The sequence below is a fragment of the Caloenas nicobarica genome, chromosome 2 (genome assembly GCF_036013445.1).
Source record: "Caloenas nicobarica isolate bCalNic1 chromosome 2, bCalNic1.hap1, whole genome shotgun sequence".
Classification (NCBI taxonomy): Eukaryota; Metazoa; Chordata; class Aves; order Columbiformes; family Columbidae; genus Caloenas; species Caloenas nicobarica.
The window spans coordinates 5,206,818-5,223,984 of NC_088246.1; the positions used below are offsets into that span (position 1 = coordinate 5,206,818).

Below are 17,167 nucleotides of genomic sequence, written 5' to 3' on the forward strand. Positions count from 1 at the left end.
CACTTTATAGAGAGAACTTCTTGCAGCTGCGTGTGATAAAGTACTACGTCTGACCTAAAACTATTACATCTTTTCAAATTCACTTAGTGCCACTGACAGCACCTCCCTCTGAACAAAACAGCGAGTTATTAGTACTCTAGGACTCACCACTAACTGTTCCTGAAGGTCACCTACTTGTTCTGATGGGTTTTTTGGTAAGTCTACTCATTCAGAATTTGCGCGCATGGAGAATCAGGTAGTGAAATCCCAACATGCAAGTCACACACTTATGGGGCCAGAAGTTGAGCATCAGGTTCCCAGTCACTGCCGAGCTTTTGGTAGGTATTAGTGCTCCTTTCTGCTCCTCTCCCATTAGCACAGGGTGAAGATCAGCCTGTAACCACAATCCCGGCACCACATGCAGCCTCTCGTTACTGATTGCAAGGGCCAGGCTCGGATCTCAGTCACACCGATTCACTGAAGAGAAATGACTCTTGAATCTGAAAGCAAATTCCAGCTGGCACCAACACAACAGTTTGTAGTTTAGGCTTGAGAGCAACACACAGAAGAGCAAACTCCACGTGCTTACAAGAGCAACGTTACCTGTTGGACAGCATCTCCCAGCCGCATTAGATGGGCCGACTGCCCGCTGACCTGGGCCTTGGAAGAGTACAGGAGGATGTTGAGATCTGCCACGTTCTGAAACTTGGGGTGATTTTTCTCACTGGGGTCCACAAAGTGCTCAATTTCTGCCATGGTGAATTCCCTAACAGAAACACAAGCAACCACGTGCATTAAATATTTTATGCATTAACCACAGCCCCTCTAATAAATTTTGCAGCCTTTCAGTACTTAAAAGGAGCGTGTAACAGGGATGGGGTCCGATTTTTTAGAGTGGCATGCTATAAAAGGACAAGGCATGCTGGTTTTAAACTAAAAGAGAGGAGATTCAGGGTAAACATAAGGAAGAAATTTTTTTACGCTGAGGGTAGTGAAACACTGGCCCAGGTTGCCCGGAGAGGTGGTGGATGAACCATTCCTGGAGACATCCCAGGCCAGGCTGGACGGGGCTCTGAGCAACCTAGAGCTGGTGAAGATGTCTCTGCTCATGGCAGGGGTGGCACTGGATGGGCTTTGAAGGTCTCTTCCAACCCAAACTATTCTGTGATTCTAGGATTCTAATAAATGACTATGATTTAGACTCTCCTAAGTCAGTAGTTTAAAAACATATGCAAACTCAGACCCAAGACAACATACAGACTGCAACGTGAACCAGTCTCAACACTGGATTTAGTTTCATCTTCAAATTCCTAACAAAATTTTCTACAAATTCATTCAGAGATGTCCAGGCCATGGTCATCACCGCTGTGATTCAGAGCAGAGAATAGCACTGCTGGAATTACTTCCAGAAGTTCTCTGGAGTTTTTCCAGACTGCTGTGATGCCCGTATTAGAATTGTACATTTCCTACAGGGTCAATAAAGACTAAACCACTGATTAACTCAGAGGTGCCCAAAAGAGCCAGGTGAGGTGACAATTTCTTGAAGACAATGATGCTGTTAGATTCAGCCGTGGTGTACATGCTGTTTTAAGAACTTGTCTTTAATATATCTATACTCATATATTGATTCTTAGCCTTCTTGCTTGAAATCACTTTACACTGAATTAGCTTATTATCGAGAACCTTTAAAAAAGCTTTAAGTAATCACTAACTTAAAATCACAGGCATCAGGATGCAATTTGCAATGACAGCATAATAACACAACCTCCAATAAATGTGCCACAAGTGTGTAATTTATATTTGACTGAAAATGCATTTCAATGAGAAAGTTCTTGTTTCCAGATGTGCAAGAGAGAACAGGGGGGCTGAGAAAATTCCAAAGAGTTCCCTTAGTGCTAACGATGCTACTGCCTTTGGGTGACATTCATGGCACCATATTTACACCACATAGTGCCTGTGTGCACAGAACCACACTGACCGTACATGGGAGAACTTGTTCCAAATTAGATGGAAGAGTTCAGAATAGTTCACTTAAAATACAGATATTGTCCTTAATGAAATGCAATAATCACTTTTATCCTGAGACACAAAGCTTGGTAAGTAATTCAGGCAGTTTTCCTGCTTGCCTGATCTTGGGACACACACGCACGGCCCGTGTCAGGTTATCGCCCAACATCCTCATCTGCAGAAGTGTAGAATCTGCAGAACTCAGACAAGGAAATACTGCTGCAAGGTCAATCACATTTTGACTCCAGATTTCAGTTTTAAAGTCAATTGTGTGCACATTATTAAACAAGCAAAGCTGCATGTCCTGTAGAAAACACAGCTACCTTTAATATGATTCGTATAGATGATGATGGAAGCTACATTTTTTTAGTAAAACTGAGTTTAATCTAGGTGGTTGTAATCCAAAAACTGTTTCAGAGATGCTACTTCTCAGTAGCCAGGCTTAGACAGAAATCTGTACTTAAAACCTTAATTAAATGAGTTGTTTGCCCATGAACCCTGAGACTCACTAGGCACGTTATCAGGCGTCCTCTGGAAGAAAGTACTAATGTGAAATAATCGTGTACAAACACTGGAACAAAAGCGAGGTGGTGCCTGTTCCCAGGTACCCTCCCGTTGCAAGAGGAAATTTGCAGTACCTCACTCTGATAAGGCCGGAGCGGGGTGAGATTTCGTTTCTGAAGGAATTTCCAATCTGGGCAGCAGCAAAAGGCAGTTTGCCTTGGTTAAACTCCAGAAGACGTTTGAAGTTGAGGAATATTCCCTGGGCAGTTTCTGGCCTCAGATAGCTGAAAGGAGACAGGGGAGAGGAAAAAAAATCAGGGTGGGGAAAGCAGTGAGAAAGAAAATCACGGTTAATACAAAATTCAGAGGTGGTACTTTTTCTCTGGAGTCTTTTAATTCCAGATGCAAAATAATGAAGCAATAGACTGAGGGAATAAACACAAACATCAGCTGCAGCCCAAAGACAGCACCCCACAGTTCCTCCCAAAACTAAACTGGATGACTCGGCTGCTTTTGAGGTGCAAGAATTGAATGAAAAGAGATGTTTGAATGAAATACAGTGGCCAGTTACATCACAGAGGGCATGTACCCTCCTTGCCTTTTCTATGTAGGTCTAAGCTGTACCAGGCTGCTTACAAATTAGGATTTTGCAGGCAAACCATGGCTACACCTCTGCTGTTACACAAACTGTGAAGTGGCTTTAGTGTAAGGGCCCTACAGCCCCTACGGCAATTTGAAACTTCCACAGAGAACACCACCTGCACAATTTCATGTACTACACTGCAGAACACACAAGACATGCACCTCCGATCCCATCCCAGAATGCGTGCAAGAATCACACTCTCCACTCTTCAATCAGGGTTTCAGTTTTAGTTTTGGAGACCCCAGCTCAAGCCAATAGCCCCCACATTGCCACACACTAACTACGAACACCTAGTAAATGATGCTACCACCGGATCACCCTGCTAAGGAACTTCATCCTGAAAGAGGTACGCTGAAGCAGGTTCCCTGTAGCCATGAAGCCACCAACAACTGGGTACCCAGTGTTAACTGGCTTCATGGCAACAACTCCAAGCAGTGAGGGCATAGCTGTGATCCACACAGTTCGGCTGCTTCAAAGATTTTCACGATTCTGCAACAGCTTCTTGTTTCTCCTACCTGGACAATGCTAAGCTGCCAGAGCAGACTGCGACTGCAAGGCAGGGGATGGCTACTCAAGAAAAAATTGCGTATTTCGGTCCTTTTGGGACTTCATTTTTATTCCAAGTGATGCAGAATATGAAGGAGGAGAGTGTAAGCAGAGTGAGATTAGCACCTACCCAGGCATGTTTCCTCCAGGCCCAATGGAGGTCTTGAACATCAGGTTGAAAGAAACAGGAGGGGACAGGTCATTACCAGTGATGGGTGATTTCACGTTGTAGTTCACAAAGAGATCTGCGAGTTCTTGCTGGCCGTAATTGTCCAACTAATATCAAAACACAGAAGAACTATTTTAATTACTAGGCAAGATAACAGAAAAGAATTATGTCCTTTTCATCTTTTACTGAGCATGATCCACCACACTGAATCACTAGTCCAAAATGTTCCCTTCTAACCTAATTTTTCTAGCAAGCTAAAGCTTGAACTGATGATAAAAGAACACACGGCACATCTGCACAGCTGTTTTAGTAATATAGGTCCATGGCTCAGTCATACCACAGAAAGTCTGAAGTCTAGATAGAAATGCAAACGCCAAGCATAAGAGTGGGTGTAAAGTAGAAGAAAAGTCACTGGGACTGCATCACCACCCACCAGTAGCTTCTTTTGAACAGTTCCAGCTAAAACACAGGGAGCAGTGTGTTGGGAAAGAAAAAAATATACAGCAATGATAGAGAAGAAAATTAAAATTTCTGCAGTTCTGTCTGCATTCTTTTCTCTTCTGCTGCACTGTATTGTATTTCTGCTGCATGAAATACAATATTCAAGCTACGTATTAGATGTTCTTTTTGAGTTGTTCTGCATTTTAGTTAAATAGAGGAAATCTGCAGCACAGGGCTTCTTGGTGAGAGAGTTTCCATTTGCTGTGAAAGCAATTTGGTAACAACTGGATGTTCCCACAGGTAGGATAATGTCAGTCCCTTCCAGGACCTTCCCCTGTCTCTGGAAGATGTGAATCAAGCAGTCAAGGAACTACAGATCTAACTGCAACCTAACTGCACAAACCTTACCATTTCTAAAGCTGTTTTGTGCATTTACGCACCTGCCTTTTGCGTATGTACATTTAAATGTAGTTTCTAAACTTAAGTACCATAAAGGATCTATATTGACCAGTACAGCAATGATTTTACGCTCAAGTTTAAAATCAGATGAGCTGCTTCTAGCATTAATTGCCAGGATCCTTCATGCATCAGAGAAAAATTCAAGACAGGAGATAAAAAGAGTTTATTGACAGAGGTATTCCCCTAAAGGATGGTCGAAGTTCAGTGTTCTGGTGTGGAAAACCTAATGAAAGCTGCCCAGTGATGCAATACACTGGGGGGGGGGGGGGGGGGGGGCGGCGAAAATCAAAAAGAGTTGCTCTTTCTGGAAGGAAATATTAGTTCTACGCATGGCTCTGAAAGCATTTATACTAGAAGACATGAGAAAAAAAAATAAAAACAAAATAAGAAAAAAAAATAAAGGCAAATGTCTGTACAGCTGCTCAGGAATGTCAGCCTGGAACACCAACTATTCTCACGGTAAACACAGGAAAAATCTGTGCAGGGTGCTAGAGACAGAGGAACAAATCTCAAGTGCTCCAAAGCCAAGACAACTTTAAAACATACCAGTTCAGAGCTAAGGTGGTTCAGGAAAATCCCAACAAAACTTCTCATCTGTCTCTGTTCCTTTGTATCGTAATCTCGCAGCGAGGGATTTACAAATGTAAAGGGGGGATTCAGAAGAAACAGCCTTTGTGCCAGAGTGTGAAGTGGAACAGAGCAGACCAGCTCCAAGGACAGAGCTTCAGCCCTGCCAATCCAACATTCAAGAAACTAAGAAAATAGCAATAACCCTCCAAAACAGCGGCAGAAGGAAGATGCGATTAACTAGCACGTTCAGGGTATTTGTTAGTAAGTTTTCGGTATTTAGGAGCAAGTACAGCCTATCTTTATCTCTGAGATAAAGACTTCTGAGCATCTTTAGAGGCACAGAAGGGACACCACAGCTCCTGTGTTACACACACAGCCCTGAAACGTTCACCTCCCCACGAATGCACCCACCTGTGTTAGAACATTTTCCATTTCTGCCTTTTTCTCTGCTGTGCACTTCTTGTCAGACATAAGCTTTTGCAGGTGAGCTGTAAGCAAGAAAAATATGTCGTGAGTTTATACTGCAGCCCCCTCACTGACCCCAATCTAAAACTAGGCAAATCAGGAGGATCCTCCAGCATGAGTGTATGTCCACCAGCTGTCCTGATAATGTCTATCCAGGGTAATTCCACTCGTGTCATCAGGGCAATGTTGACCTACAGCTGACGAGCTACAGCAATTTGCTGTACTGGTGTGCCACAGGGAAAACAACAGGTCCTTTTCTCATTATTTTCTTTCTATAAAGACTGGAAACTGAAAGCAACCTCTGACCCCAAGCCAGAGAAGCTGATTTTATCCAAATGCACGTACTGACTCGGAACAGCAGGGTTGGACTGCATTTCACTTTAAAGCACAACACTCTCCACAAGATACAAATGTAGACAGTGATGCCAAGATTTCCCACTCTCATTTGAAAAACCCAATGTGGAAGGGACAGCAGGTGGTCGTTCACCAGTGATGGGCTGCAAAAGACACTCTTGTTTATGATGCTGTTCAGTGTCCAAAGGTTAGATGGGCTTCCTTTGGGTTTTTTTTAATAAAACAAAAAATTCTAACTTATGAAAACAGCTTTAGTGCAAATATATTGTTCTACATACTTAAAATCCATGCAAGATTCTAGAAAACTAGGGAGCAGAACCTACTTAAACCTAGAGCAGAACAACCATTCCGTTCACAATGGAGCTGTATATGAAAAAAGTTTTCAAATAGGTTTCTTATTTCTAAGATTCCTTCATGTGATTTTTTTCTGTTTTGTTTTGTTTTTTTAACAAATTTTAATCAATAGCCAGAAAGCAGTGTGAGGACTCTGCAAACCTAAGAAATGCCTGAAGTCTGTTTAGCATTCCCAAAAGCCAGCTGAGGTCTAAGGTATACGAAAGTCAGAAGCTGCCATGTAACTGATTTTGACACAGGGCAGGCAGCTCTGTCCCTTTATATAGTCAGTTCTGAACAAAAAGCAACTGAAATTCAAGAAAACTAGGACCAGAACACAGTAGAGAACAGGAACCTTGTTGTATAGAGAGTCCTCAATTTAGACAATACACTAAATTTTTCTGGCCCGATGACACAGGATTTTAGAAAAAGGGATCCAACTATGTTTTTACTAGAGATCCTGTACCTCGTTTAAGACACTAACACAACATTTGGGTGGAACTGAGAACTTAAGGGATCTATGGTATGGTATGATTAATGAACTACAAATGCAAGTACGAACAACTGGCTACACCAACTGGCCTTCCTTGAGAAAGATACTCTTTTCCCATGTTTGTAAAGTATCACAGCAAGAAATCCCCAAGCCCACCTTGTCTTGGAACAAAACCAAACCTTTTAAGAGATGATCAGCACGAAAACATTCCCCATTTTTCACATCTTTCACCATGAAGTCAGCAAACTTGTCTACATGGCCAGAAGTCCTAGAAAAGACAATACAAAAATAGGAACACGAAAGCTGATACTGACAGCCCCAGGTACTGTGTGATCCCAGTGGACACACCATTATCAAAGAGAAGTCCTTCAAACTGTGTGCCCAAATTTCAGGTTTACTCTTGCTGCAGAATATAGGTGCACATTAAGCAGAACCATCTCACAGATCAGTGAGAAAGTATTGACACATCTAAAACATGTCACTAAGAGGACACTTAGTGCCTTTAGGCATAATGATCAAAGCAAGATATAGATGCAGTTGCGAGGAGTAACCAGTAGTTCAAGTGGACAGATTCCCACTGTTTTACACCAGTGATCCGTGCAACCTTCTGCCCATTATGCTGTGATCCACACAAAGTAAAGCAGTGACTCAGCTCAGGCTCTCAGTCCAAAAGCTCCTGACGTATTTAGCCAACCTGTTGGTAGATTTAGCGGAGATACGTGGAGGTGAAAGTGTCCAGAGTCTGAACTACGCTCTCACTCTGGAAGGTGGTCCCTCTATCTGGTCTGGGGATAAAAAGAGGCCTTCAATCTCCAGCGCTGCAGAAGCATCATTTGCATCCAGAGCTCAGTTAGCACCCTGCATATCACCATCCCTCCACAGAGAAGGGAAAGATGGTCAAGTATGTGGCCACTGTCCTAAACTACGACCCAGGAGTTCCAGAATTAGGCAAGCCACCTAATCCTTTTTCTGGTCTTCTTGACCTTTTAAATGGCATTTTCTTACCTAATGGGACAATAAGACATTAGACTCTCAGATGCAAGTCCTACCGCTCTCCCTGATTTATGGAACAACGGCTTCTCACATTGACCTGTACACTGATATCTAATTATTTTGCACTGCAACAAGGTATGAAATTGGGTGACCCAGTCTCCAGATCCCTGTGGGGAATTTTACAATTTTTACAAAAAAAAGACCCATATTTACTTCAGAACAGGCTCTGGCGTGAGCATGGTACAGTCGATCTCCAGGATTTGCTCTTCCTGAATAAAGTGCTGTCTCCATGCCTGGATGATGTTGTTCTTCAAAGCACACCCAACAGGCCCAAAGTCATACAGACCACTGACACCTGCAAAGAGAAAAAGGTAAAAAAGCCATGGTAGGTGCAAGAATGTATGAACCTGCATTGTTTGAAGGAAATGCCCTCGCTTGTCAGTGTTTCCATCAGCTGGTTTAAGTCTGAAGTTATTTTCTGAGCATGAAGCATCAACTTCTCTGCGCCAAACAGAACATGGAACGTGGCTCACTGTAAAAAGCTTTTACATAAAGACCTGTTTTTACATAAAATCTCCATGAAGCACCTAAACGGGCACTGCCCTACACTAACCAGTACAGCTCAGCTGCAGAATGCACTGGGGCATCAGTAGCAGCACAGGCTGGAACTGGTAAATATCTGCAATCACCAACCGTGACAGCTCCAGTCCCTTCACTACTGGATTATATTTTGAGGAGAGTTTTGTGGGAGCAATCTATCCAAATGAGGAATCTGAATACAGAAGGGATAATGCGTGTGCTAAAGCAATATGCTATTGTCAGCGATAAAGCATATCTGCCAATCACTAGTTTAGGCACAAAGAGCAATAAAACAAGTCAGAGTATTTATTTTAGTGTCTTAGGTGAAAGAGTAGTCACCATACGGGCACTGTGCTGCCCCCTGTCCTGAGCTGCCCCAAATCAGCTCTCTGACGAGGTTTAACAGCAACATTTGTTCACTTGTTCAATAAAGTTCACTGACAAAGTTCAGCAAGGTTAATAGGTTCTAAAGTTCACAGCAGTTTTGAGCATTATTTTGCCAAGGAAAGCTCAGATAGAAATGAGTGGTTACAAGGAAATAGGCTGATCTCCCCCCTAAACACCAACACACTCTACCCTTCTGCAAAGAAACCACCTTCTACAATGTAATGCTCAGAATCTGCACATTAAAAGTCCGCTCATTTGCATTCAGAAAGCAAAAGACAAATTTTGAGCCCCCTCTCAAAGACTTCAGGAAGGGGGAAACTTGAAACGCTTACAGACTCAAGTAGGACAGTTTAAAGCCAACTTTAATAAAAAGTCTTTTACGTTGCATTAATATAACATTGCAAGAGTAGGGCATTTCACACAGCTAGAAAGACCAAAACAATAGCCTAAAGGGATTAAAATGTAAATTTCTTCAAATCTGTACCTCCATAAATAGAAAAGGCTTGATCGTAAAAAAACCTCCTTTTCAGGGTGTCTTCCATTTTAACTCTGTCCACGATGTCATCTTTGGGCTGCAAGGCCAGCTCCTGGAATTCAAGCAAAAGGAAAACAGTTAATAGCTCCTGTTTCTGGCAAGAGGACAAATCCTCTCCATTCCCCACTATGAGTCAAAAGTCTGTAAAGACCATTTTGAAGCAAAGGTATCCTGCCAACATGCTCGTTTTCCAAAGGGGAATGGTCACACTGAGATTCAAGCGCTCAATGATGAACGTGATTGTCCGAGTGCAGCATTTTAGACACTTGAGGCGGACTCATCTGCCGTAACTTTGGGACAACTAAGTCTGAGCTAGTTATCCTCAGCTTTCTTTACAATTGGTGGAGAGAAATGGCAATTTCTAAAGCAATTCTTCTGACCTATTTCACTCTCACGACTATAAAAAGAGCTTAAAGTGACCAGCTCAGACTACAAACATCTAACTCTTGGTATACATGAAGCTTTCAATAAAGCGTTCCTCACTTGGAAAAATTCCTACCATGAAGATTACAAATATCCTTGTGCCAAAGGTGTGTATTTAGCTACTTGTACAAAGAATATCTATTTGCAAAACGTAGGCTTTCACAAATATGGCCCCAGACACACAAAATTTAATTAGAGTGCCTAAATGCCCTGACTAGATTCTGTGAAAATGTTTTACAGCAGACTCACTATTTTACCTGAAAACCTATAATTTTTGCAACCAACTCTGTTTGCGAAGTCAACAGACTTAAAATATTTTCTTCAACAAAGACGTTTGATAATTAAAGCAGAGTTAAGCCAAGAAGTTTAATAAATGCATTGAGTTCCTAAATGGCCAACACATCTTGAACAGCCTTTTGGTAAGATAAAGCATTGTATGACCAATAATTCCAAACTTTTCTTTTTTGAGCATCTATAAGCACAAATAAACATGGTCTAATTTTCAAAGCACTGTGTATCTGCTTATCCCATGAATTAGCGTAAGCTGAAGAGTAACTTCATACAAGAGACAGAAAGAGTCAAAGACAGAGAGCACATGAGAGGAAGCGCTAGTACGGTATTTTTAAAGCACAGAAAGGGAACCCATTTGGTGCAGTCTGCCTAAAAACATACCCTGTTTCCCCAAAAAATAAGATCCACCCCGAAATTAAACCCTACCATGACTTTTCAGGATTTTTGAAGATGCTTGAAATATAAGCCCTACTTCAAAAATAAGCCCTCGTTACAGTTCATTAAAAAGTCAATTTAAATAGTGTCCAGGTAGCATGTAAAAAAGCAAAATTAATTGGCAATACAATGCAGCAGGACAGATGTGACAGGATGTGATGACATGACTATATTTGAATAAATATTGATTTTTTGTTCAAGAATAAATGTGGACTGTTGTTCATGGAAAAAATAAGACCTCCTGAAAATAAGCCCTAACGCATCTTTCGGAGCAAAAAATAATATAAGATCCTGTCTTATTTTCGGGGAAACAGGGTAGAATCACATTTCACAATGAGTTTCTTAACAGAAGGGACGGCTTTTGCCCAGAGATGGACAGAAGGAGGGCAATGGTGACCCTGGCAGGGAGAAATGGTCAGCAGCACGGGAGTAACTGGGGTAGATATAGAATTCTGCAGAGTTCCTCTCCTTCTATTTAACGTAAATAGTTAACGAACTGGTACAGAAGTCAAAGAAACAGCATCTTCTGTCCAGCACACATTGATAAACAGATGGCGGAAAAGTGCCTGTGTTGGCTTCCGAAGGGAAGAAAAACCCTGCACAGGAGAAGAATCATCTACTGACTTAAGATACAGTTTGAGGACATAAAGCCAAGGAATTTTAAACACTCAACTGCTCTGCCCTGTTCAAAGCTTCAAATTCAGAGCCTACTTAAGTAGGAATCACAAGGCTTGAAAACTGTACCAGCAGCTGCTAAAGATAACGAGCGTTCACACTGCTGCCTCCTGCAAAAGTTGCAAGAGAGTGCGATGCATTGGTGGAAACGCTGTCGAGAGAAAGGCGAGGTTGGAGCGCTGCACGCACAAGGGCCGATGCTGCTTTTGCAAAGTCATTCTTGCCCACATATGTTGTGTAACTGGCGAGCACGTCTCTACGCTGCATCCTACAGGCCCTTTTCCAAGGGAAAGGTGGAGCTCACGGGGACATCAAGGCTCTATTTATTCCAGGACGACCTAGCTATCCATCCAGGTTTCATGCGATGGTTTCAAAGCACAGTTCCATGCCGAATACCAAGTAAAAATGACATCTTTTTACTTGGGTTAAATGTATGCAGTGGTTAACACCAGATGTGACGGAGCGCTGTTTGCCTCACATGATTCTGTACAAAAAATAGGGTCAAATGGCTTCAATTCAGGTACACTCACATTCTCACAGTAAGTTAGTTGCAATCAATGGTGTATTTATTTAATTATTCATTTATTTTTAAGGGTATCACCAAAGGACAACTACAATAATTTCTCTCTGAAATACAAATTAGAAAGAACTTTGCAGCCTCCTAGGTGAATCCCCACACCTGACTGTTTTTATGCTTCAGGAGTTTCTTTTTGTTTCGGTCTGAGGGCAGAGAGAAGGGGAGGGAAGCTTGCAGGACAAGGAAGTGTATTTTTATGCGTTTATTGATCTAGAGACGAAACAAACGTGAAGTTCCATCATTTCATTTACAAAAAGACTTTTCAGAGTAAAGTTACATTTAAAAAGGGTCTCAATTTCAATACATCCCTCTCTTTAAGACCAAGGAAAACCATAGGCTAATTGAAACTTCGTTTAAACTATAGCAAAGAAAATGGTTTCTAAAGAAACATGTTCCATGGAATTCAAACACTGAACAAAGAATCTGAAGATGAAACTCTATCTATACAGTAAACGAAGATTAGCAACACACACTGAATTTCAGCTTTGACCATGAACAACCTGAACTCATATTTATTTGTTTGCAGACTCTGATTTAATGCTAACAGATATTAGTGTAACAGATAAAGAATGAAATTGCCACTAGTCAGAAACTTGCAAACGATTTCCGAAATGATTCAGTCTGCCCTACTGTAACTGTTTAGCCCAAATCAATACTGTAAAAAAAGTATTACGTGGAGATTTCAAGGCTTTTCAGACAAAATCGTGGAACTCAAATTTAATTTCCAGACTTACCTTTGCTTCTAGGACCCTCTTCCGAGCTTTGAGCTCTGCTACAGCTCTATCTATATCCACTTGGGGAGCTTTCTCTTCCTTCAGCTTCCTTACCAGTTCTCCCTAGAAGGAGGAGACAAAACACAAGATACAGATTTTTTCTTCAAAAGCCATAGACGAGAACTCTCCCTCTTTCAGCTCCTCTGGCAATCCAAAAGGAGGGTTTTGTCCTGTCTCCCCGCAGGTCTCAAGAGGCTGCTGCAATTGGTAGAAGTGAGAAAACACTTGTGCATTTGAGAGTTTGCAGAACGAGACATCATTAGAGAAACTCAGTCCCTCACACTATCTTTAAATCTCAGACCTGTTATTAAATCTCAGTGTGCAAATACACTCCTGTATGCACCACTTCCCAGTGGACTTCCCCAAATCCTGACTTTGTGTCTTTGAGGTTGAACTAAGCGGATTCTCAGATGGCGAATAAAGGCTCCGTAATAAGGCTTTTCTTCCTTCTAACCCTTCCCTTCTCTTCAAAACTGATGACCACTTCAGACTCCTTCTCCTCTGTCAAATCTGTTCAAAACTGGCCAATAAGTACAAATATTTTTAGAAGAAGGTGTCACAGAAGACATGTTTTTAAACTAATGTATAAGTAAAGAAGGCATTGCATGATCTGTAATAACTGCTCCTGTTTTTCAAACTTCTCCACTATCTTTGAAAAACAAACAAACAAACAATGCCTAAATACGTAAGAGCTGCCAAAGTCTGCAGTGGGCTTACAGCAAGGTCTTGACTCAAGTCAAACCACCAGCACCTTGTTATGGTTCCAGAAAAGTCTTTGCCCCACGGGGACGATTCTCCCCTTTCATCCCAGGGAAACGCTCAACCTCTACATACCCAACAGCATGGTTTGCTGAACGTGATCAGCAGCAGCCATGCTCTTGGAGATAAATTAATTAAAAGTCTTCCTTTCAGTCCACTCTTCTCCAGCCAAAACCAAGGTCTATCTTGAATAACTGAGAAGGACAAAGGAGTTGACCCAGGAGGAAAAAGCAAAGAGATGTCAATGCCTTCTCAAGCGGGATGTTGTAAGAATGGGATGCTCCAAGTTCAGCATTTTTCTTGAATCTTGTGCTAATGCATCTTGCATTAAACAAAAAGAAAACAAATAATCCAAAGAGATTACAACATTTCCCCAAGACCAGCTTTATCATAAATTCTGAGCTTTTCTGACATTAATATTGCAGGCAACTGAAAAACCAAAGAGAAGAGAATACAGAGATTGCCATTCAGTAATCAGATGAGAAAAGCTAAAAGTCCTTCAGAGACTACAGGGTTCAAAGGCTAATTATATTAATAAAAGGAAGAAGACTCAAAAGACTGCATTAAAACACACACAACAAAAAGAAAGAAAAATAAGAATCCTGTCAGGCTCCCTAACCCCACAGGCTACAAGAACAGAACAAATCTAGTGTTTCCTTCCTGTTAATTCGTTATACCAAAACGTGAAAGTTTCACTCTGGGGCTGAGGACTTCAACTGCCATTCCTGGGTAACGTGGCAGAGGGAGGGATCCGATCTTTTCTTTTTTTTTTTTTTTTCTTTTAAAGTAGTAAGTCCAAATTGCCTTTGTTGAACTAGGGGATCGGCAGCGGAAAAACATCAAGGTAGCAGCAAAGTGGCTGCTGCTGACTCTACAGAGCTGTCACCCTGCTCATTGCTGAGCATCTAAAAGCAGCAAACAGCAACTCTTTGTCCTGCTATATAAGTAAAAGAGTACTTGGACATATACAAGAAGGAAAAAAAAAACCCACAAGTGAAGCAAATAATTATGTTTGCTGACAGGACTCAATCTAATTAAAGCTCCAAGCTCGAGCCCAGCCCAGAGGAGGAGTGCACAGCAGGATTCGATGTGGCAAATTTTGCTGCAGCTTCGTCCCACGGAGCAGAAAAGCAGAGAGGGATCCACCCCTGGATCACGGCAGCTTATTGCATCAGGCACTGCTGCAGGAAGATACGCCGCTCGCCCTCCCCTCCATAGGTTACGCGTCCCTTAGGTTTAATTAAACCACTTCTCCGCGAGCTGACAGACAGCAACATCCTCTGCATCGTAAGGTTATCAACCACCCCAATTTTCCTTACTCCCTTTCCTCTTGTGCGAAGATCTCACTGAATTACTCCTATAAACTGTACAATACAATATCTGTGGTCCCAGCTACAGAAATTTACCCACAAACCTTTCCTTGGCTCCCCACACTCCTGTTCCCATCCCACAGGCAGCCAGAAAGACAGGGGGGCATCGATACTTCAAAGGCAAATGACAGCACCCAAGATGCAGGATTTTGAAATAAATAAATCGGCTAGCTCTAGAAATCATAATTTTATTTACAAGAAGCTCTCCTGCCAAGGCATTATGCTGTACAGTGATTCACAATAAAAACTCATTGAAGTGATGGTGCTGGTATAATTAGAGGGCCATAAATCTACTCATTTAATGGGAAAACACATGTACAAATCTGCAAATACCTGGGACGCACACGTAGCCATGGGACACACACGTAGCTGTGTGTACAACTAACCAGAAGACTATGGATTCAGCCACTTAAAGGAGGCATGTGGGGAACCCACACCTATAGATTTTGCTGCTAAAACAGGGACGAAGGGGAAATTCCATGAGCTGTGAGCAAGCTGCCAGTAACACACACAGCAAGGGAACCAAGATCAAGATTCACTTAGGAATTAAAAGGCCATCGAGTCCTTCTCAGGTGAGAGAGAAGCTAAAGACGATAGTTTAATTTGTGAAGGAGATGGAAAGAGAATGCGACACAGTCCCAGCTAATAGGAGACAGCTACATATCTGGACAAATAATAATGATGAAACGGAAAATGTGCGAAGAAATTAATATTCCCTTACTACATCAGGCAAATACGCAAATCCAAAGAACATCATTTACCTCCAAAACCCAACACACACTCAGCTCTAAAGGGAAAGTCACTGTGTGACCCTGTGGGATGAGGAAACCTACGCAGGCTGCTTAATATAAAGGAAACGTGAAACACCAGCTGCGGGGCCCCAAAAGCACGACAAAGTCAAGCCCAGGAGAGGGAAGCCGGGCAGCCTGCCGCACAGATCCAGTTCTGCCAGCACCATCCATCACCGCGGGGTGGGGAACGGGCAATTCACGGGAAACCAGCCACCCCCGCTTCGCCGGGGCTCAGCAACACCCGCAGCCGGGGGAAGCGGCGCCCACCCCGGGACGCTCCGCTGGGGGCTCCGCGGTGCCCCGGAGCCGGACGGTCGCACGCAGGGCCCGGGGTGGGGGGGGGTCTGAGGGGAAACACCCCGCAGCGGAGGGCGAACCCACCCCGGACAGACCCCGCGCCTGAGGGGGAAAACGGGGGACACCTCCCCGGGCGGGTCTGTCACACACCCGACCCCCCTCAGCGCGTCCCTCCCCCTCAGGCGGGTCCTCCCCGGCGGGCGTCCCCCCCCTCAGCCGGGCCGAGGCGCGTTACCTGGTGCCGCACCGCCTGCCGGAGGGGCGCCAGCAGCGCCTCGGCTTGCGGGCCGTCCATGGGGGTCGCGGCCGGGGCGGGCCGGGTGCGGAGCGGGGCGGCGGGCGGGCAGGCGAGGCGGCGCAGGCGGCGCAGCAGGGCGGGCAGGACGCTACGGGGCGGCAGCGGCATGGAGAGAGGCGGCGCGCCGCCCTGCCCCCCCCCGCATGATGAAATCCCGCCCGGCGTAAAGCCGGCCCCGGACCCGCCGCCGCACTTTCCGCACGGGCAGGAAAATTAAAAAAAAAAAAAAAAGCGGCTGCTCCGCGAACGCCGGCGGCGGCGCCCGGTCCCCGCCAGCAGATTCGGCACGGCCGCGGTGGCAGCGGCGGGACGGCGCGCGCGCACGCACACAAGCGCGCGCACACAGGCACACACACACACACACACACACACACACACACACACACACACACACACACACACACACGCGCGCGCGCGCGCGCGCCGGGCAGCGCATGCGCGATAACACCCCCCCCCCCCCGCACACACACACACGTCCCCCAGCCAGCGTGTGTGGGTCATGGGGACACGTGCTGACCCCCCCCCGAGTGACACTTGTCACCCCCAAAGTGTAGATGGCCCCGGGTGGAAACAGCCATCACCCCACGGCAGAGATTTGTACTGCTGGTAGCACCCACCTGAGCCACCTCAGTGCGGTGTCCCCTTGTCCCTCACCCACCTGAGCCACCTCAGTGCGGTGTCCCCTTGTCCCCCAGCCAGCGGGACCACCTCAGTGCAATGTCCCCTTGTCCCTCAGCAACCAGGACCACCTCAGTGCAGTGTCCCCTTGTCCCTCAGCAACCAGGACCACCTCAGTGCGGTGTCCCCTTGTCCCTCTGCCACCGGGACCACCTCAGTGCGGTGTCCTCTTGTCCCCCAGCCAGCGGGACCACCTCAGTGCGGTGTCCCCTTGTCCCTCAGCCACCTGAGCCACCTCAGTGCGGTGTCCCCTTGTCCCTCTGCCACCGGGACCACCTCACTGTGATGTCCCCTATCCCTCACCCACTTGGGCCACCTCGGCGCAGTGTCCCCTTGTCACAGA

General features: G+C 44.5%; 1 protein-coding gene across 1 annotated transcript in view; it reads right to left on the reverse strand.

Annotated features, from left to right (window-relative positions):
• Nucleotides 1-16,293, reverse strand: part of GARS1 (glycyl-tRNA synthetase 1) — a 29,432-nt gene extending 13,139 nt beyond the window's left edge. The window contains exons 1-9 of the mRNA XM_065628306.1: nt 16,084-16,293; nt 12,593-12,694; nt 9,407-9,509; nt 8,170-8,311; nt 7,143-7,231; nt 5,730-5,806; nt 3,810-3,955; nt 2,625-2,774; nt 583-745 (exon numbers count right to left, since the gene is read on the reverse strand). Of these exons, the coding sequence (XP_065484378.1) occupies nt 583-745; nt 2,625-2,774; nt 3,810-3,955; nt 5,730-5,806; nt 7,143-7,231; nt 8,170-8,311; nt 9,407-9,509; nt 12,593-12,694; nt 16,084-16,254 (1,143 nt within the window). The 5' untranslated portion in view covers nt 16,255-16,293. The remainder of the gene's footprint in view (nt 1-582; nt 746-2,624; nt 2,775-3,809; nt 3,956-5,729; nt 5,807-7,142; nt 7,232-8,169; nt 8,312-9,406; nt 9,510-12,592; nt 12,695-16,083) is intronic.
• Nucleotides 16,294-17,167: the final 874 nt, after the last annotated feature.